This window comes from Marmota flaviventris, chromosome 10 (assembly GCF_047511675.1).
Source record: "Marmota flaviventris isolate mMarFla1 chromosome 10, mMarFla1.hap1, whole genome shotgun sequence".
Lineage (NCBI taxonomy): Eukaryota > Metazoa > Chordata > Mammalia > Rodentia > Sciuridae > Marmota > Marmota flaviventris.
The window spans coordinates 102,601,452-102,623,745 of record NC_092507.1 but is presented as its reverse complement, the minus strand read 5'-3'; the positions used below and the strand labels follow the sequence as shown (position 1 = coordinate 102,623,745).

At 35.3% G+C, this 22,294-nt stretch overlaps 1 protein-coding gene across 3 annotated transcripts; it reads left to right on the top strand.

The window, feature by feature from the left end:
- Positions 1-33: 33 nt before the first annotated feature.
- Dram2 (DNA damage regulated autophagy modulator 2) lies at positions 34-20,298 on the top strand. Of its 3 annotated transcripts, XM_027922009.2 has the most exons (10): positions 34-133; positions 495-605; positions 2,149-2,219; positions 7,353-7,497; positions 11,823-11,890; positions 12,739-12,878; positions 17,462-17,639; positions 18,146-18,228; positions 19,171-19,263; positions 19,753-20,298. In XM_027922009.2, exons 4-10 carry the CDS (start codon positions 7,367-7,369, stop codon positions 19,858-19,860), a joined length of 801 nt encoding a protein of 266 aa, XP_027777810.1. In that variant the 5' UTR covers positions 34-133; positions 495-605; positions 2,149-2,219; positions 7,353-7,366; the 3' UTR covers positions 19,861-20,298. The 3 variants fall into 3 exon arrangements, with proteins under 3 accessions (XP_027777810.1, XP_027777811.1, XP_071474281.1); XM_027922010.2 differs by lacking the exon at positions 495-605 and having other exon boundaries at positions 65-133; XM_071618180.1 differs by lacking the exons at positions 34-133; positions 495-605; positions 2,149-2,219 and adding an exon at positions 11,658-11,704 and having other exon boundaries at positions 7,415-7,497.
- The last annotated feature ends 1,996 nt before the right edge of the window (positions 20,299-22,294 follow it).

Below are 22,294 nucleotides of genomic sequence, written 5' to 3'. Positions count from 1 at the left end.
GAAAGGGTCGGGAGGAGCGGCGGCGCGCCCGGAGCTGGCCTGGCTCCTCGGGAGCGCGCTTCGGGGCCCCGCCCTGTCTCCGTGTGGCTGGCAGGGTTCGGAGCCTGCGGGCGGCACTGGCTGGGCCAGCCAGGTAAGAGGCCGAAGGTGGGGTCGGTGGGGCAGGAGGACTGATCCAAGCGCCTGGAGTCCCGCCGCTCACTCTAGAGGGTGTGTCAGGGGGTGGGGTCGCAGTTCACCCATCACCCCCGGTGGCAGGGTGCGCGTACCCCAGCTAGCACCCTCTCCCTCCTGGGGCTAAACTGTGCCAGGCGCCGGAGAGGGGCTGGTGGTGACGGGAGTCCTAGGCCAGCTCCGGGGGACCAGAGGGAAGCTGGCGAGTGCAAGCTGGGCGCGGGTCTCCACACCCCACTTGCCCCCACCCCTGACTCCCTGCGTACCCCGAGTGGTGCTAAGTGCTAAGCTCTGTCTTCCGCTTCTTTCCCTGACCCCAGGCAGCGCGGAATGCTGCACTCTTGAGGAAAAAGGCAGTGGTCCAAGTATTTTCTGCGGTTTTAAGCGGCTACGGATAACCTTCCCTCCAGTCCCTCAAAAACTAGATTTGAGTAAGTGTTCCTGTGGTCACTTCTGGGCTCAGATACCTTGGTGGTGAGGGCCAGGAGGGAAGTTTGGAATTGAAGTCCTTGGTGACCTTCTGTTTACGTGAAGCTCCATCTACTATTCACAATTGTATTGCAGGGAGTGGTCTCAATACAGAAAGGAAGTTGCTTGTCCTGTGTGTCCTCGTTTCACTTCTGATTTACAGTAGGATGCATTTGAAAAATAAAAACCACAGCCTAAAAGAATAGTTTTTTTTCAGTTCTTCCATATTTTAAAATTGTAAATCAGTACCCCGATGCAACTCTTTGTGTTTGAGTATCAGATTCTCATTTTTTCCATGTAATTTAAAAAGATGTTATTTCATCTGCTAGACTCTTTTAGGATTTAACCATTGGAAAAATATTACATTTGTCAGGGGGACACGTTAGAGTTTAGAATAACCATTTTCTGTTATGCTTTGCTTTTGGCTTACTGGTTTTGTGTAGCTCTGAAAGAAGCTCAGATTTTCTGTCACTATTTAGAGGAGACTGCATAAAATTTTCATCTTATTACCAGTGACTTAAATATTTGACAAATATTCTAACTGGAGTTCTGTTAGATGGAGGTTCATAGAAAGCAGAAAAGATAGGTGAGAGATTCAAGAACATTCTGCTAACCACTGCTAGGTAAAATTATTACTGCATATTTTCAAGTATTTTTTTAAAGGTTTCTTGAATCATTAACCATTAAAATTCTAATTTTGCTTAGCTGGGAATTACTCTGTCATGCTTTCAGCTTTCTAAGGTGAAAATACAGAAACAATTAGTACACTTTCGCACTTAGTCTGTGTGCTTAAAATTTTCACTTTTCATTGGCAGAGTGGTAAACCATTTCAATCTCTGCCTGTCGTCTAAATTATTAGTTTAGACCACAAGAGCCTTCATGACCTAAGGAGGTAGGAATACAAGAATATTCATTTATTCATGTACAAGATTCTACTGAATTAACAAATGAACCGTACTCTTATGCTTGCTCTGTTCTACTGTAAGAAATAATGCTTTGAGGGTTTGGCTGTTTTACAAATAAGAATACTGTAACTCAGAAGTTAAGTAACTTGCCTGAAGTCATATTGCTGGAAAGTGGTAATGATAGGATTTACACTCAGATAAATCTGATCTAACAACTGTGTTTTTAGATTGCATTTCAGGGACTAGTTAATGTTTTATTTTGCTTAATAATAAAGTATCATTCTTCCTGAATCTTTATCTTTCTTTCTCTAGGAGGAATCCTTTATGTTTTTCATTTATCCTTTTTGAGGCCAGAGAAAAGATGTCTGGTATAACAAGGGTTACAAAAGTTGATATCCTGGATTCAAAACATTATTTAATTTCATATATTTCACCACCATTATTTTTAAAAATTTAAGTATCAACTCTTTAGAGAAAAATGACCTATTAATATTATAGCCTAATGTTTTTCCACAAACAGTTATGGGTGTGTTGGCCTAAAATTGTACTGTTTTAAATTATGTAGATCAAAACAGTAATTTCATATTTTCTTTTGATATAGAATTCAGGATTTACAAAAGGTGGAAGTTTGGGCAGTTCTGAAGACTACAATTTTGTGAACTTATAAAACAGGTAATTTATCTTTCAGATCTAAAAAAGGAACAAATATTTATTGACTACTTATATATTATTTCATGTAGTTCTTGATTAAATCTCAATGAAACAACTATTTATTGAGGCTATTTAACAAATAATACTAAAAGCTACTATTTATTTATTTTTTGGCACTGGGAATTGAACCCAGGGGTACTTTACCACTGAGATACATCTCTAATCCTTTTTATTTTTTTATTTTGAGACAGGGTCTTGCCAAGTTTTAGGCCGACCTTGAACTTGGGATCCTCCTGTCTCAGCTTCCTGAGTCACTGGGATTATAGGCATATGCCACCACACCTGGCTAAAGATACTATTTATTGTGCATTGTCAGTGTGTTAGGTTCTTTCCTCATGCTAATAAGTATCCAGCACAGCCCAGTGGGATTTTTCCATGTTAAGGAAAGGTTCAGTATTTTTGCTGTCCTGTTGGCAACCCACTACACACATGTAGCTTTGAGTATCTGAGATGTAGCTAGGGTAATAGAGGAATTGAAATTTTAATTTTAATAAGTTGAACTTTTAATTAGCTATACATACTATTGGCTACTATGTGGACAGTATAGTTTGTGCCGATAATATTCCCATTTTTCAAAGGAGAAATTGACTCAGAGAAGTTATAAAGATTGCCCAAATTCACACAATTTTGTTAAAAAAATTTTTTGAGCAGTAGAATACTTTACAATTAAAAAAAAATGGCTGGCCTGGGGATGTGGCTCAAGCGGTAACACGCTTGCCTGGCATGCGCGGGGCGCTGGATTCAATCCTCAGCACCACATAAAATAGAATAAAGATATTGTGTCCACCGAAAACTGAACAATGAATATTAAAAAATTCTCTCTCTCTCTCTCTCTCTCTCTCTCTCAAAAAAAAAATGGCACAGGGGATTGCCACGTCCCCAGCCCTTTATTATTATTTCTTTTAAATAATTTTTTTTTTGAGACAGGGTCTCCCTAAGTTGCCAAGGCTAGCTTTGAACTAAAAATCCTCCTGCCTCAGCCTCCTGAGCTGCTGGGATTATAGGCATGCCACATTGCCTGGCTTTAGGAATGTAAATCTGGCAATACAAATAGAATGGATGGAAGGGAAGAAAAGTAATTAGGTCAAAAGAATTGAGAATATGAATCAAGTGGGTACAGTGTGCACAATGAAGAAGGATTTTTGTAAATGATTTATGGAGATAGAATTGCTATCACTAAAGGACAGTATATGAGGGCTTTGGAGAAAGGTTACTCAGAACTCCCAAAATCTGGATAACCTGGAAAAAATGGTAATGGTGCTTATTAAAGTATAAAATCCATGAACACTTTTTAGAATTAAGATGATTTGGTTTGGGGTATTTGTTTATTCAACAAATATTGAGTGATTACTGTGGGCAAAGCCTTCTGCCATGCTTAGGTGGATTAGTAAAGTCCCTCTTCAAGGATTTTATTCACTTGAGGCACCCTCCTAAAATGTTCATACTATAGAAAAAGAGTTGTAGGAGATGTGCAAATCAAGTGCTCTCAGAAGAGGGTGCTTGTGTCCAAATACAAAGGGATTAGGGAAGGTTGTATATGGAAGACAGTATTTGAGCTCTGTTTTGAAGAAAAGATATAGACATGTAAAAACAATAAAGCATGGAGGAAGTTTTATTTCTACCAGTGTGGTAGACTAAATTTTTGGAAAATTCCTTTTACCAAAATATCTAAGTGCTGAATAAATCACATTATCTTTAGTTGTCAAACTGAGAGCTGAAGTTGAAATGGCATACTAGCAGCATGACTCCATTGGGTGCATTTGATAGATAGTAGATAAAGCACAACTGGGGGCAAATGATAGGCTCCCTCTGCTTCCTACCAAGGTAGTTATCCCTGTGACTTCCCAAGTGCATAACTCAAGCAGGCACCATTCACATGGTAGTCCCTAAATTTCTAAGGACTTTAGATGGGAATTATCAGAAACAGAAACTATTTTATTTAGATGCTATTTTAGCATTTATATAACAGATGTTAGCAGTGACTCAAATTTTGCAGAAATTGAGAATTAGTGTCCCAGAAACCTATGCTGGAGAAAGCACCTATGGGTTTTTGGCAAAGATTTGCTATGATTAAATTGATGAAGGAAAGAAGTGATGGGATAGCTTGGGACAGACAAGAAAAAGGAACAAAACAGAAGAGATTATGATAATTTAGGTAGCAGTTTACTCAAATCAAGCTTACAATGATGATTTTAGCCATAAAGAAACTTACTTAGCAAGTTGTAAATGTTCCTATTTGGTAGCAAGTCAGATGATCAGAGTCAATGACATGTGCAAGTCAAAATGACTGAGATTTCATTATTTGGGAAGTCAGGCTGAAATGAGGAAGCTGAGCACAGTGGAGGATTATGCAGAATGGGGTGGAAGAATATATACAAAGTTCATGGGAAATACAACAAAACTTTTTTAGGTCTTCCAGATAATTCTTACATACATAGGAGCAATTTCTTATAATTTAAAAGTATTTCTATGTATTTAAAATTTAAATAAATTAAATATATGAAGTTGTTATGTTTTCTAATTCATGTTATTAACTCATTTTTACATAACATCCTCAGTCTAGAATTTAATGGAGAGAGTGATGTGTGCTATAGATGTGTTTAGGTACTTTTTTCCTCCTTTGTGGAGAAATTGGAAATATAATGGTGAAAAAAAAAAAAAAGGAAACAACAGTTTCCTGCCCTCATAAAACTTAAAGTTTAGTGTGGAAGTTAAAACAAACAAGTGACCGTTAAGTGTGATGGGTGTCCTGATTGGGGAAGGACTGGGTGCTATTGGGAATAGCAGACACATTCAGCTGGAGCCAGAAGGATTGGGACCTGAAAAATTTGTGACATTAACTGGATAGATAATTTGGCAGAGGCAATTACATTGTGGTTGAGTCATATACACAACAATATGCATGAAGGCCTGGAATATGCATAATGTGCCTGGCATTGGCAAATTAGAAGATCGATAAGAAGCTATGAGAGTTTGAGTCCTATCTCTTATATTCCCACCCTATAGGTCCAGGTAGTTCTCTTAACCGCTCTAATTTTATTGAGAGGATTAAATAAGATATGTACTTGAGGTGCTTAGTAACATTACTAACACATAGTAAACACCAAGAGCTTCTATAGGGAATAATAAAGATGAGCCAGAAATTATGAACAAAGAGTAGCTAGAGGTGAATATAGAAAGTAAATAGAGATCAGATGATGCAAGGACCTTAAAAAGTAAGTAGAGGTGAAATGATGCAAGGACTGTATGGACCACATTAAGAAGAAAAGATAATTTGTTAGAGCTTGGGGTAACCATTGAAGGATTCGTTGTAGGAGAGTAAGATGGTCAGATTGCTATTTTAGAATTAGGGGGATTATTCTGGTTTAAGGTGGCAGCTAGATTGATTGTGCTGAAGACGAGAGGAGGACTGAGTAATGTAGAAAACACAGAATACTTCTCTGGTCACCAAGAAGTATGAGGGAATTTCTTCCCATAACAGCCAATCAATTCTGCAAAGAAACTATCTGAATGCCTTCTGACTCAATTAATTCTGACAATATCCACCTGAAGATAGTATCAGGTTCTACAGGTTGAGGGCTCAGTCCCATAAGACTGCCCCTATTTCCAGTGCCAATCTTAAGACCCAAGTTGTTTTATTTGTGCTTCTCACTGACCAGCTTATAAATGGGGATTTCCAGAATCCCCTCTTTGGGTTCAAATAATTTTCTAGAGTGACTCAGTTTATGTTAAAAGATACTACAAAGTACGTAGCTAAAGGTATACATATGGTAAGGCATGTGGGGAGTGCCAAGGAGCTATATGACCTCCCTGAGCTCACTACCCTCCAGGAACCTCCATCTACATGTTCATCCATCTAGAAGCTCTCCAAACCCAGTTCTTTTGTTTTCATGGAAGTTTCATTATATATGCATAATTGATTAAAATGTTGGCCATTGGTTATCAGCTTAACCTTCAGCCCCTCTCTCCTCCTGGGAGGTGGGGTGGGGTGGAGCTGAAAATCCTGACTCTTTTTGGGAAGGGTGGTTACTGGGGATTTTAACCCAGGGACAATTTACCACTAAGCTACAATCTCCAGCCCTTCTTTTATTCTTACTTTCTTCCTTCTTTCTTTGTTTCTTTCGGGTTTTTTTTTTTTTTTTTTTTTTTTGAGAGAGGACCTCAGTAAGTTACTTAAGGCCTCACTGAGTAGCTGAGGCTGGACTTGAATTTGCCATCCTCCTGTCTCAGCCTTTTGATGCAAGGACCTTATGGACCACATTAAGAAGAAAAGATAATTTGTTAGAGCTTGGGGTCACCATTGAAGGATGGTTACCCAGGTTACCCATGCGCTTACTGCACCCAGCAAATCCCAGCACTTTAAGCACACTGTGATCTTTCCTGTGATCAGCACCCATCCTGAAGCTACCTAGAGGTGCCAAACCCCAGTTATCTCATTAGCACATAAAAGATAAATTCCAAAGATTTTAGAACGTTTTGCCAAGAAACAGATGAAGTTTGAACATCAGCAAACTTTTTTCTTGTCATTATTCCCTAAATAATATAGTATAACAACTATTTTACATTGTGTTAGGTATTATAAGTAATCTAGAAATTATTTAAAGTATATGGGGAATGTGCATAAGTTATATACAGATACTATGCCATTTTATATAAGGGATTTGAGCATCTGCAGATTTTTCTGAGGTGTCCTTAAACCAGTCCCCCTAAGGATACAGAAGGATGACTATAGATACTTAAAAATGTCATAAGGACCCTTCAGAAAGTTAATGATAATCATCTGGCTAAATATGATAATGGTTTAGGTTGAGTAATGGCTATAAAGATGGAGAGAAGAAATTTAGGGGAATAAGCAGTACTTGGTTATATGTGGGAAAATGGGACAAAAACGTAAGTTTCTGGCAATGGCAAGTGGGTGAATCTTGGTTCCATTTACTGGAAAAGCAAAGAAGAGCAGGTATTGGAATGGTGTGGGGGACGTTTTTGGAGGGGAACAGCTCAGGGTAATAAGTGCAAGGTGGTAGGAATAGATGGCTAAAAGTAGACTGAAGGAAACTTATGACTTATCTTTTTAAATTTGTTTTTCCACTTCAGAAGATCTGTTTGAAATGTGGTGGTTTCAGCAAGGCCTCAGTTTTCTTCCCTCAGCACTTGTAATTTGGACATCTGCTGCTTTCATATTTTCATACATTACTGCGGTAACACTCCACCATGTCGACCCTGCTTTGCCTTACATCAGGTCAGTCTGTTTTTTTTTTTGTTTGTTTGTTTTTGGAGACAGGGTCTTCCTAGGTTGCCCAGGCTGGCCTTGAACTTGTGATCCTCTTGCTTTAGGCTCCTAAGTAGCTGAATCCCAGCATAATCCATAGAGATGCACCACCATGCTAAGCCTGTATAGGAGACATATCTTTATGTCTTTTTCATATTGTACATTGACACTGACATTTTATGTCAACATTTAAAAGTTCTTATTTTTATGTATTACAACAACAAAGGAAATGTAAAATGGGACTTGTATTTGGCTTTTTCTATGTGATACAGAAATGTGGAGCGAATGGGATAAAATTCAGTTGGTAAATTGGTTAATGAATCGCGACCCCTTCATGCCTTATCTTACCAGTAAGCATTTGAAGTTGTCTCAGAACCTCAGTGGAGTTCTTCTCCCCTTAACATTCAAAAATGCTGCAAACAAATGATAGTAATAATAGGAAAAGGTGGTAATGATAACAAAAATGTATTCATTTGTTTACTGTATTCAAGGTAACATTTTAAGCATTCTTCATGTCTTAGGTAATTGAATCTTTACAACATGCATATGAGGTAGGAAGGAAAGGTTATCCTCATTTTAGAGAAGAAGGTATGTTAAGTCACCTTTTGTTACTGTAATAAGTACTGAGAAAATCAACTTATAAAGAGAATAGTTTTTTGCTGCATATTTTTTAGAGGTTTCAGTCCATGATTGATTGGCCCTGTTACTTTGGGCCTATGACAAGGGACCACATCATGGTGGTAGTGAGTGGGAAAGCAAAACCACTCACCTCATGGCTCAGAAGTAAAAGAGAAAGGAAAGAACCAGGGTTCCTTAATCCATTTCAAGGCCATATCCCCAATAACCTGAAGACCTCCTGCTTGGCCCCACCTCTTAAGGTTATATCACTTCTAACAGCACCTTTCTGGGGATCAAGGCTTTGACATGAACTTTGGGGAGACCTTGAAGATCTAGCTATAGCAAAAGAAAAGAGGTCCAGGAAGCTTAGGTGATTTGCTCAAGGGCACTCAATTTGGTAAGTGTTGGAATGAATATACAACCTGGGTAGTTTGACTCTGCGGGCTGTGTTATTTATTCTTTATGACTTGCTTCCTAGATAATTCTGACACATTAAGTTTCAACAATTTTGGATAATTTTTTTGAAATTTCAAAACTACTAATGATGTGAGTATTGTGGGTGTAGGTATTTAGTTACATGTGCTATGTTTATAACAATTTTTTTTTTTAATTACAAAAAGAGAAGTCCCTTCTTGACTCTTCTAGTTAATTCTTGCCCCCAGGGGTGACTGATGGTTTGATAGATTTCCTTCCTAAGTTTGATTTGTTTTGTCATCTATATTTATACAAAACTCTTTCTCTTTTATTTCTTCTCACTTTTAACATATTTTTTTTGGGGGGGGTCTTAGTTTTGTTTCATTTGTTAAAAGGTTAATTATATAGGTTAATGATTTTTTGATTGTTAGAAATAACACTATAATGACAGTTATATAACATGTAACTTTATATATGTATGCTACTATTTATATTTAGGTAGATTCCTAGAAGAGGGATTGCTGATAGTTAATAGCATACCAACATTTTTAGTTTGACATGGCAAATTCCCCTATAATAGCATTTCATCAATTGTGCATTCATAAAGAGGAAATGAGAGGGCTGGGGTTGTGGCTCAGTGTAGAGTGCCTGACTAGCATGTGTGAGGCATTGGGTTCGAGTCTCAGCACCACATATAAACAAATAAATAAATAAAGGTCCATCAATATCTAATAAGTATATTTAAAAAAAATAGGATATGAGAAAAATAATAATCTTTATGAATGGTTTATGAGTTAGTAAGATTCAAACTTTTATGTAAAAGTTAAACATTAAATAGGGAGGGAAGATGATGAGAACATTATTAAAATATCATTTTTAAATACGAACATCTACCAGTGTTTTAATCTAAATGATTCTACTTGGAATATAGTTAGGTCCATAACTATTCAACTTCTTTATGATGCTTTGGAAACATCATTCTTCATAGAGATACTGAATGCATTGCTTTTGTTGTTGGAATTAAGTAGCATTTTTCACTTTATGTTTGTTATAGTTATTTAATTTATTCATCTTTTTTTTCTGAAAAATAACCTTTCCAGTACAGAAAAAGCAAAATTTTAAAGGTTGATAAACAGAATATTCATTTTGGCTTTTTAAAATGTCAAGGAAAGATCTGGGCATTACCTTGTATGTTTGTTTTTTTTTTATAGTGGTGGGGTATCAAACAAATGATAAAAGCAAATTTGGTACACTTTGAGAATACTTACAAAACCAACACTTTTTTTTTTTTTTATAATTTAAGGTTCTAAATTCTAGGAATAATTTGATTGATAACTACCACTGTGCTAGAGATACACCCAGCCTAAGGAACTAGACCATTCTTTAGTAGTTCCTAGAGAAGGCATATATTTAAGATTCATGAGGGCCTTTCAGTATTTTTATTTTCCCTTCTGAGAACTTGTCTTCTTTCACTTTAAAGGAAGTTTAAATAATTTCGGAGGCCACTGAGTTCTTTTTGAGAGTTTCAGTTCTCTGATGGTACTCCATGTGATCTTCTACTACTGCCCTAGAAACTTCCTTTTCTCTCCTGCTTTTAAAATTTTTTCTGCTAATGAACTTGGTGTTACTCTGGAATCTTTCTCCAATATTTTAAGGTATTTAAACTCTAGCACTGATTTTACTTCTCCTAGGCTCATTTCTTTCATTTACAAAATACTTAAGATAGATGTTCTGCAAAGTTCATTTTAGTCTGTAAGTCCTATCCAAAAGGTTTAGTTGTTACAGCCCCAAAGGACAGAACTGAATGTAAATTGCCCTTAAAGGCAAATATTGCTGCAAGTTCACTTCTCTTTTTTTCCCACTTGGTTAAAGTGGTAGGTGCCCAAGATACTACAGTTAGTAAATAGTGTGTTTTCTATTTGGGTCTATGTATTGCACAGTACCCTGAAGGACAAGCATGTAAACAGATATGTTGCAATGTGGAATGGCAAGTCATTTTGATAGAAATCTGGATAAAATGTTGTGTTACTCTCCTAGAGGAGTGAGTAGTTCAAGGCTGTAGAGAGGAGAGGCCTCAAAATTGCTCTTGAATGTTAGCTTCATAAGGACAGGGCCTTTTGTTTCACTTCCCTCCATATTCCTGTCTCAGAAATGATGTCTGGCTAATGGTAAGTACTTGATTAAAAAATTTTTTTTCTTGGTACTCGGAATTGAACTCAGAGGTGCTCTACTACTGAGCCATATCCTTTTATATGTTTTATTTGGAGACAGGGTCTCACTAAGGGCCTCTCTAAGTTGCTAAGGCTGGCGTTGCTGGGATTACAGGAGTGTGCCACCATGCCCAGCTTGATACTTTTTTAATTTTGAGCAAGTATTAATTGGATTATAGGCAAAGTCAACAACAGGTGCAAAAAGGCGAGTTGTGAAAGGGCCTATGGTATTCAGGGAGTATTCTGAATAGACAGATAGATGTATGTGCTTGGTTCATGGTAAGTCAGCAACAAAGTCTTAAAATAATAAGGGTAGCTTTTTCTTCTTTAAAAATCAATTTATATTAATTTCTATTATGTAGAAGGTAAATAATCTTAAATGTTGTTAAAAAAAAAAGTGAAGCAGGCAAATATTTGAAGTACAAATTATCATGTTCTCTCTATAAAGTGATATAAGTTGAGCTCATGGGTTTTTAAAAGATAAAGGGTTTGAAGTAACTCCTGTTACTACTTATTCCGTAGAAGAAATACACACATATATCTAGTGTTATGGTTTGGATCTAGAATGTCACCCAAAGTCTCATGTGTTGAAAGCTTGATCGTCTATACAGCAGTGTTCAGTGGTGGGACTTTTGGGAAGAAATTAGATCATGAGGGCTCTGACATGATCAGTGGATTAGTCCCTTGATGGACTCATGGCTGAATGGACTATTTGGAGGTGATGGAAATTGTAGGAGGTAGGGCCTGGTTGAAGGATGTAGGTCCTTCTCTGTGGGCATGCCCTTGGGGACTATATCTTGTCCCTGGCCCCTTTCTCTCTTCCCCCTCCTCTTTCTGACCTCTTCAAGGTGAGCAGTTTCCTCACCATGAAGTACTGCCTCTCCACAGGCCCAGAAACAATGGAATCAAGTAACTGGACTTAAACCTCTGAAATTGTGAGTTGAAATAAATTGTTCCTTCTTTCAGTTGTTTATCTCAGGTATTTTGTTGCAGCAATGAAAGCTGACTAAAACATGAAATGTGATAAATTCACATTTTTTTTTTTTCTTTCAGTGACACTGGTACTGTAGCTCCAGAAAAATGCTTGTTTGGGGCAATGTTAAATATTGCTGCAGTTTTATGTAAGTAATGAGAGAGATTTTTATCAAGCAAAATTAATACTAATTACTATTTTCTTCTTTAAACACGATCGTGTTAATTATTTTATTGTTATAATAGAGGAAATGTTTTATGAACCAAAACTTTATTGATTTACTGAAATATACTTTCTTTAGCTATGATTGTTTTAAATATTTGAATTCATTTATGTGATATTTATTGTTTGCTTATGTCAAAAACAAGGAAAATTATTCAATTTATAGAAATTCATTTTATAGCTGAACTCTTCAGAAGTATGTCTGTAAAAGCATATCTTTGTTATGTTTTTTGGCAATACTTTGGCAGTGGAAAGTTTGACTTGGCCCTTTCTTGACAAGTAAGTATGGAAAGTGGGCTTTTTTCCTGTATAATCTGAATGTTATATCTGATTGAGCTAAATTGTAGTAATTTGAAATAAAATGATATGAGAATGAAGCATATAAACTTTTGGATATTTTTTCCTGTGCTTATTTCATTCAAATTCTAGAGCAAGTTACATTTGCCTTTGATGCTAATCATGAAGATATTTTGTGTTTTATAGAGCTCTTAGACATCACACATCTCTTAAGTTTTATACTAAATATTTATAGACATGAGACTAATGGAAGGCAAACAACTTGCTCAGACACACAGAGAAACCAGTAGTTCTATGATGCAACCTTAAAAGTTCTTAAAATCTACAGCTTTTTTTTTTTTTGTTCTTCTCTCAGATTAACTTTCAAAGGAAAAAATCTGTGCTTCTGGATAGTAGTGACCTTTGTGAACTCTTATTTGGCAACTTTATTCCCTGGTTATTTATTACTTTGTTGTTTTTCGGATTCTCTCTTCCCAGGCATTGCCACCATTTATGTTCGTTATAAGCAAGTTCATGCCCTGAGTCCTGAAGAGAACCTTATCATCAAATTAAACAAGGCTGGCCTTGTACTTGGAATACTGAGTTGTTTAGGACTTTCTCTTGTGGCAAATTTCCAGGTTTGTGTTTTAGCCCAGCATAGGTATTTTTTTGAAGTACCTAATTATAGATGTTTAAAAAGGAAGCTTGAAACATTCAGTTACATGCTGTTTTTATTTCTTTGCCTTAATAAAATGGAATCTACTGCCTTATGTTGTTGACCCTGTTAGAAATAGCTACTTTCACAATAAAAAATTCAAATGCAGTAATTAAAAAAATATACTTTATTCTAACTTTTTAAAGGATCCACAGGAAGTTAGCCTCTTTATTACTACTTAATTGGATATTGTTTCAAGACCAAACAGAATTGATATAAGTGATACAATCAGAGACTTAAACACCAGTTGTTTTGTTGTTCATATGATAAGTCACAATCATTTTCCTACTTTATGTACTTGTTGGATGTTTCAGTTGGTTGCCTTCCCATTCCTAGGTGCCTAGCCCATTAGGAAGTAAGGAAGGATCTATAGCTTTTCTAGCTTTTTGGGGGGAAATTTCTAATATTACTATCATTATTAATAAATAATAGTATTAGCAATATTAGTTACTAGTATTAGTAATATTAATTCCTAATATTCCTAATATTACTATTCCTAATAGTAGCAATCAGCCTCACCAAATACACTCATTTGAAACTTGACAGTAGTGTGCTTTCTGAGAAATATATTGATAGTCAGTTTTGCTGTTGTGCAAACATCATAGATTGTACTTACACAAACTAAGATGCCAGTATGTAATCTAATCTTATAGGGCAACCATATATATGTGGTCCTTATTGATGGAAACATTTATGTGGTGTATGACTGTATTTGTAAACTCTCCTCATTCCTGTCTGTTGATGCTCTTCAGAGGAGTCAATAGTAATAATGGCTCCACGCTTGGTATGTGTTAGATTTTGAGTAATCTCCCTGCAGTCTTTAAAAGATTTGGATTTTTGCAGCATTTCATATTTCCAGTTTTTAGATTAAGGATGCTCAACATGCAGTAAGCTCTATAATCGTAGTCTATGTGGACATTAAGGTAATGCTAGCTGCTGTAACAAAGCCTGAATTTTCAGTGGCTTATCACAGTAGAGGGTAGAGGTCTTACACATGAATCCAATACAGGTTTTTTTTTTCTTTTTTTCCCATTAACTCGTGGCTTTTCTCCCAGAATAATTTAAAGCCTAACCTATGTCCATCTTTGGGCTTTGTCATGCCCTAGGGCCTCTGTTTACTGCAGCTATTTGGCTGAAATAGTAAATTAGGAGATGGCAAAAGTCACACCTACTTCTTAAAAATTGTAGCTTATGTTAAAAAATTTATTCAGAAAACTTATTAAAAAGAATGGATAAGGCAGACTTTCTTTAGGGCCATCTTGATTGGTGAAGGGACAAGTGCTGTGAGATTTTGCAGTAGCAGGAAGAAACTGGGCTCACCTCTAAATGCAAAGAAAAATGGGAATTTATAGTCAAGAAGCAGCATGGTGGTCAGTGGATGGAAAATTACTGAGAAGAAATATCAGGGATAAGGAGGTATTCTGACTAAACTCACCTAATAGGATTCTTGCTGAAAGCGGACCAGGGTGATTAGATATCACCTGGGGGATGGTGGAGTTTGAGGAACCCAATCAGGATGAGCAGATGTTTAAGATGGGGGATCCTAGTTAAATTGACTTAGACAGACTCTTGCTAAAATTGGATTGCAGAGATCAACATGGAATCCCACATGTCAGGCCTAGTTAAGAAGAAAGTTCAGAGTATTGTTTGGTCAGGGCAAGATTCCCTGCTACCTTGTGGTGACTCACATCATTCTACAGATTTCCATTTGCTAGAAGTGGAGGTTGGGGATCAGCGGGTAGCTAGAAAATGTAGTTTTGCTGGGCATTAATGTCCTGAACAACTCTGTACTATCTATAGAAGGGGAATAAAATTTTTGGTGGACAGTTAAGTAGCTGTCTATGACATAAATAGAGTCCTGCCTTTTTTCATCAGTTTTTATAGATCTGTGTTAAACATTACTTTGGGAACTGGGCACAGTGGCACAAACCTATAATCCCAGCAGCTTAGGAGACTGAGGTAGGAGGATGGCAAGTACGAGACCAGCTTGGTCAACTTAGTGACACTCTGTCTCAAAATAAAATTTTAAAAAGGGGCTGGGATATAGCTCAGTGGTAGAGTGCTTGCCTAGCATGAATGAAGCCCTGGGTTCATTTCTCAGTTCCATACACAAATTTGGGGGGAACTTTTAGGGCATGGCTAGTAATTCATTGATGTAGTTGTCCTTTAATAATTTAACAAGATCTCATATCATCCATAGGGTAAAAATGAATCTTAAATATTTACCTAACCCAGTAAATTCTAATAGTATTCCCTGATAGAACTCACATGAGCTGCTTTTCTACCTTGATCTCATTCACCTACTAAGACAGTTTATATGCTTGCTTTTTTGTTTTGTTTTGGATTCCTCTTGGCCTTTTAATTTTATATAAGATTACTCTTTCTCTCTTGATTGCATCTCTTCATGCAACTTTGGACCTGTTGAATGTCCTCTTCATCTTTCACTGTTGGCTTCCTTGCTTGCCCGGTTCATTAGCTGACCCTGCAGCATTACCTAGATATCTAGTAGCTCACCTTCCTCTGTAATATAAACTTTTCCTACTTATGTAAAGTGGTGACTGTATTGCCTCCTCCTTCCCCTTTTCTTTTGCAGTTATAAACTCTATTTGACTTACACAGCAAAAATTATATTTGAACTTGGTCTGTATTTTCACTTGAAAGAGAGTTTAACACTATATTTATTTAAAATATATAAGTTTTATGTCTTAAGATTTGCATACTTAGCTCTATAATTTCTTGTTTGTGTTTATTTCATTAAAGGATAAATTTTTGAGTTGTTAAGGGATATATTTTCAAAGGGATAAAATCATACCTTTTGTACAGGTATCAAAGATTTTATTGAACTTATTAATTATTGAAGCAAACAATAGATATTATAAACTAGTTCAAAAGAACAGTCCAAGTAACATACATTTGTAGTTAGAGAATATGGGAATGAATTTACAAATGGATGCAAAATTGGTCATAATTTACCCAGTGGTAATCAATTGTATTCAGTAGAACATAATTTTTATTTGTATGGTTAAGGATTATTTGATTATTGTAATTTTCTCTGAGTTAATGTCTGCTCTTGTTTATCAACTTCTGTCATTACAGAAGATCTTACCTTATATTTACTTAGTCTCTAAAATGATATTATTAAGCAGAAAAATTACCATGAAAACCAGTTTTATGTACATCCATTTTAGTTTTTTAAAAAGTTAAATACTCTCCATTCTTTACTTTTTAATTCATGGGATTTTTGTTAAGGAGTTATGTTCTGACATTGATCAGGCTATATCTATACTTCGTCAATGTGTAACACCCTAAACCACATAAAAACAGCCTCTCTCTCTCTCTCTCTCTCTCTCTCTCTCTCTCTCTCTCTCTCTCTCTCTCTCAAAAGGAAGCCAATGCCCCTAGCAAATAAATTACAATCTCTTATTTCTTTATACTAGGAATCTTCTCTTACCTTCATCTAAGAAAATTGAACTCTGTGTATTAGTACAGTTGATTATAAAAGAAGAGAATCAAGCTCTAATCCCTTTTCTTTTGTTGTCTTAGTCATTACATATCTTCTGTGTCAAGTACTGTATTGGATCTTTTCAAACAAAGGAAATATAGATGACACCAGTTTAGAAAAACAGCGATTCAACTGAAAACCTTTTGATTGCAGAATTTTAGAGAGCTCTGTTGTCTTTTTAAAGCAGAGTGTACATATAATGTTAAAAAGTAAAATATAAGGGGCTGGGGCTGTAGCTCAGTGGTAGAGCACTTGCCTTGCAAGTATGAGACACTGGGTTTGATCCTTAGCCCTATATAAAAAATAAACAAATAAAGATATTGTGTCCATATATAACTTAAAAATTTTTTTAAAGTAAAATATAAGCAGATAACTATCGGAAGGAGAAAAAATTATAACTTATAGTATTCCCTGGTGTATAAGGCCAAAGGAGAGTATTTTAATTTGAGCCCTTAAAATACATTTAAATTTAAGCTGAATTTAAATCAAACCACCTCATCCCCAGCATTCCCAGCCATATTAATCCTTCTTGAACTACTCTTTCTATTACCCTTATCACCATGTAACATACTGTGGAGTTTCCTTATTTCTAAAATTTATTATTTATTGTTTGTGTAGCCTCACTAGAATATAAACTCTGTAAGTGCTGGATTTGTGTCTGTTTTGTTCACTTATGTATCTGAGGACTTAAGTAGTACATGGCTTCTAATTAAGTACCCATATTATTAAATGTAAACATATTATTAAATGAGTAAAAGAACAAATCAGTAATTACTATCATATTTTCAGTGGTAGTATATGAAGTAATTTGGTTTTACTGTAATCTTCAGGTTCATGTTAAATATTAAAAGAAAAATGTTTTAGGAAATAATATGTTGTTGAATCTGCAGAGCTTCTCCACTCAGTGAATGTCCTATTGAAATATCTGGCTTGTGCTTTTGAATATTGGATTGCCAATGTGTTCTGAGTTTCCCTTATTGACTTATTTTTTTTATCTACCTCAGAAAACAACACTTTTTTTTGCACATGTAAGTGGAGCTGTGCTCACCTTTGGTATGGGCTCATTATATATGTTTGTTCAGACCATCCTTTCCTACCAAATGCAGCCCAAAATTCATGGCAAACAAGTCTTCTGGATCAGACTACTGTTGGTTATCTGGTGTGGAGTAAGTGCATTTAGCAGTATCCTTCACTGTAAAGTGTGGCTATACTTGGAAGAGGATTGAATAACAAAAATTAAGTGAACACTATTGGTGCACAATGTAAGCAAATTTGTGTGTGTGTGGGAGGGAGTCTTAGGTTATTAACCCTAAACAAACTAAAGGACTGTAAATATAAAACTCAGTAACCGAGCCAAAAAATTAAGGTAATGTTTAGCCTGATCATACTCACTTTAAAGAATTGAAGGATGCCCTCCCTATGACATCTAGTAGAAGTTTATGATAGAATTATAGTTTCTGAGCAAAGAGAGAAGGGATCTACTATGAGGACTGATTTGTGGTGATCATCTGGGCACATTTTGAGTTTTACTACTGCCATGTGACATTCAACCTTTAAGAAACTTGGTTTGGACTTTGGCAGCAAATGTATGAGTTATCCTATTGGACCTTCAAAGTGATTTTTGTTTTGGATCTAATTTAAACTTACAGGTCTTCTCTGAGATTCTTCCTTGACTTATTTTTTAACAGTGCTGACTTGCTCATCAATTTTATACAGTGGGGATTTTGGCACTGATTTAGTACAGAAACTCCACTGGAACCCTGAGGACAAAGTAAGAACTTGGATCTTATAAAACTTAGTTTTATATTAAAGATGACTCTTCGGGTTGATTTTGATGTATTTTTCATTTTATCACTAACCAATGAGACTTCTTTAGTAATCAATTATGAGTTGGGATTTTTTCTAGATATGATATAGTTTATGCAGATCCTTGTGATATGTGGATATTTTTAAGACAGGTAGAGAATTATAATGGCAAATGTATTATCTCAGAAATTGCCCTAAGTGTGGATACAGTATACCCAACTGGGATTTTTCTGTTTTTAAAATACTTGTTTTCTGAACTGAAAAGTGTCTTCTCCCACATTTCATTATTTTGATACATTTTCTGGAAATTTATTACAGACATTTGGGTTCTAATGTAGTAGATATTTATGTGGAGAAAGTATCTTTGATCCTGAGAATAAAAGAGAGGAGGGATCTATAACTAAGAAATAAAAGGAGTTTATCTGTTTTCACAAACTGCTGAGCAGCATTTTATTTTAATCTGTTTTATAAGTTTCAGCCCTAAATAGGACATATTTGTGGGAATGAATGAAATGACTTATTAGAGTCTCCTAATTGCAACCTGTATATTATTTCATACTCTAAAAATAGCCCTTACTAAGTTTATGTTGAACATTTAAAAACTTTTCTTAGTAGCATTTTATGAATCTTATGACTTTGGGAAGTAGTAACTTTTTGGTTGTAGAATAGGAATTCCCCTGTTTTGTTTTACTAAGTGGAAATTATATTTGTTCTAGGTGAGACTAAGATAGCTCATGTGATTTAAGAGGAATTTCTGTCATCTACTTTAATTCTTAATATTATGTTAAATAAATCAGTGTTGATTTTCAGAAGACAAACTAGTTTATAAGAATTTGTTTTGTTTTGAGAAATATTGTAGATTAAATGAAATTTCACAAAACTATAAGTTTTTCTCCTGTCATTCAAGGGATATGTGCTTCATATGGTTACTACTGCAGCAGAATGGTCTATGTCATTTTCCTTCTTTGGTTTTTTTCTGACTTACATTCGTGATTTTCAGGTAAGAAAACACAGTCTTGGATTTATAGTCAAACTTCCTTCGGTGGAGTAAGAGAACATTTCACTGGAAACTGTTCAAAATCTGGCACCATAAATAATAAACAGAAGATACCTTCCCTGGTGTAATTGTTTGAGTTTGGGGAAGTGGTGTATTGCTAATGACGTTCAGCCTCAAAACTGGAAATGAAAACATACTTGAAGAAATTCTTTTGTAGAATTTTCATACACTCTATACATTTACATAGACCATCCTCAACCTTTAGTTTCACTGATTCTTCGAGAAAAACAGGAAACTTTCTGATGAGAAAAGCTTTGTTTTTCTAGATCACTTGATAACTTTTTTAGGAAAATAGCACTCTCATTCTTGTTACTCATTAGATGGATTTATATCTCTAATCACAGAAATTTTATAGAACTTACTGGAGAGGAAGTTACTCTTTCTTTAAGGAGCAAACTTCTCTATATAATTTTCTTTTCTGTTCTGTTCCAGAAAATTTCTTTACGGGTGGAAACCAATTTACATGGATTAACCCTCTATGATACTGCTCCTTGCCCTGTTATTGATGAACGAACACGACTACTTTCCAGAGATTTTTAATGAAAGTATAAAATATTTCTGTACTGATTATGATTCTCAGGGATGGAGAAAAGGTTCAGAAAAGTAACTTACTACCCTCTGAAATTTTCAACCAATTAATCAAGACTGACAGTGACATTGATGAATCCTGATAATCAGGAGACATGAAATAAGCCATTTGATAAATCATTTTAAGGATATAATCAAGAGGACTATTTAAAAACATTTATACCTATACTTTTTTATCCCAGGAAATAAAATCAAAGGACAATAGCATTGTAGTTTTTTCTACTTTATTTACGAGAAATATCCTGAAGTGCACCAGTCTATACAACCCAGCCTTTCACATTTGTAAGTCACTATAAAAATATGTTTTGATAGCACTTTTATGAGAGACATTTTCCATGTTTCCAAAATAATAAGTATTCGTTAATAAATCATTTAGAATTGGGCTTTAAAGTTTGGAGTTTTGCCACATTAATACATTTATTATAGTGTTTAAAATGTTGAAAAAATATTTATTTTGGAATCCACCTATAAATGGAAGCAGACCTGATGTTTTTTTAATGGCTTAAACTTTGCACAAGAGATTGTGTAGGAATTGATTTGAGTTTGTCCACAAGGCCAGATACTATGCTGATTTATCACACATGCTTGCAATAGTTTTATGAAGCCTAGTCTCTGATATGAGATTTTTAATAACCAGTGATTGAGAGAGGTAACTAGAAAATTTACTTCTGTCATGTTTTACATAAAACAAGAGTTAGTATTTATAAACAAGGCTAGGCAGTTTGTAATAGCAGATATCATTACTATCAAACAAAAGTCACCCCAGATTATAATTACTAGTAAAAGTAGTCATGACAGGTAAATATTGACCTGGTTAATGGAATGTGACCATTTTAGAATTTACACTAAGAACAAACTAAGAAATCAAAAGGCAAAAACTTAGGTACAAAATAATAGTGATTTGCATCTATTAAAACAATTTTCTCTTTTGTCATGCAAGTGATTATATAGTTTCTATTTGAATTTCTTATTTGGGCAGGTAAAGAATGCTTTACAGATCCCTGGTGAGATTAAAGGGGAAAAAATGTTCTGGTGTTCCTAGTGGCAAACTGGTTTGCAAAAGAATCTTTTGAAGAAGATTAACAAGATTTATTATATTTTTAGAAGAGACGCTTCCAATGCCAGAAGAAGAAATGGTGAAATGGTTTAAAATGTTAAGAAAGTGCAGTCTAAGGGAAAGTGCTTATGTGATGGAACTAGAGACCATGATTCTAAATAAGTCGCTAAAGAAATCAGTAAATAATATTTCTAAAAACATTTGTGGACTAATAATGAGGAAAATGGGAGAAAATATTATTTATCTATTATCAAGCAATGTGAACATGGGAAGAATTTCAACAAATGTTGATTGATTAAGTGTTTTCATTACTAGAAAAATTGGATACAAATCACAAAAAGGTATCATGTCTTTGAAAATCATGGTGCCACCATACCTGGGAAGTATCATCCAGTCTAGATTGCTACAATTCAAGCAAACTCTTAATTCTAATTATGAAGAATCCACATTATGATGAGAAGAAATTGATGGAATCAGAGCTCACAAAACTGTAAATTCTGTGTGGGAAAGGTGGCTCAGGAACTAACATGGACTTGTTTGTCCATTCTGGAATGTCAGGATTAGAGATACAAACCACACATTAGCAAAATGGTTTTAAGACAAATAGTACTTGGATAGAATTTAAATTCAATTAGTTAACTTTTACCCTTAGAAGTAACATGGGCTGAAAATATTAATAGATTTTAAAAAGTCAAGATATTTGAAATGTATATTCACCCCTAAGTTTAAGGCTGAAGTCAAGGAAGACAACCATGCTCTCCTTCAATTATACTTTTCCTCTACTGTCAAGTGCAATAGCTTGGAAGAACAGGTAAGACATTTCTGTTTAATTCAATCAACATTATTTTTTGTTGAATGTTTGAGCTTTCAGAGTAAGATGTTTTAAGGTAACAATTTGCAGATACTGCAAACTAATAGTGAAAAATATATTTCCTTTTTGTCTTGGGTACACAAGAAGACACTGTTTTCTAGCATCCCTTGCAACTAATTATAGGCATGAGAGTGTATTTTAGAAAGTGGAGTGGATATGTTTACTATTTTTGTGTTCAGGTTTTGAGAAACAGGAGATGTTCCCACCCAGTTTTTCTCTTTGTATGTTGAATATTGATGTCGGCAAGATTGTAAGATATGGAAGAATCACAAGGTAGAAGGAGCCAAAAATAGTTCACTTTTGGTCAGATTTCAGAAAATCAACTTGATATATAATTTAGAAACTTCATTTCCATCCAAATTACTAAGATTATATTGTATATTGCTGAAATGTGTTATATTTTGTGGGTGCTATTGCTGGAATGATGTCACGTGTTGTGGGTGCTCAATAAATGTGTG

What these genes read in the sequence shown, in the direction of transcription:
- Dram2 (XM_027922009.2), top strand. Translation starts at nt 7,367, where the DNA reads ATGTGGTGGTTTCAGCAAGGCCTCAGTTTTCTTCCCTCAGCACTTGTA. An exon ending in ACTGGAACCCTGAGGACAAA is followed by an intron (nt 18,229 to 19,170) that starts GTAAGAACTTGG and finishes CTGTCATTCAAG; the next exon opens with GGATATGTGCTTCATATGGT. An exon ending in CTTACATTCGTGATTTTCAG is followed by an intron (nt 19,264 to 19,752) that starts GTAAGAAAACAC and finishes GTTCTGTTCCAG; the next exon opens with AAAATTTCTTTACGGGTGGA.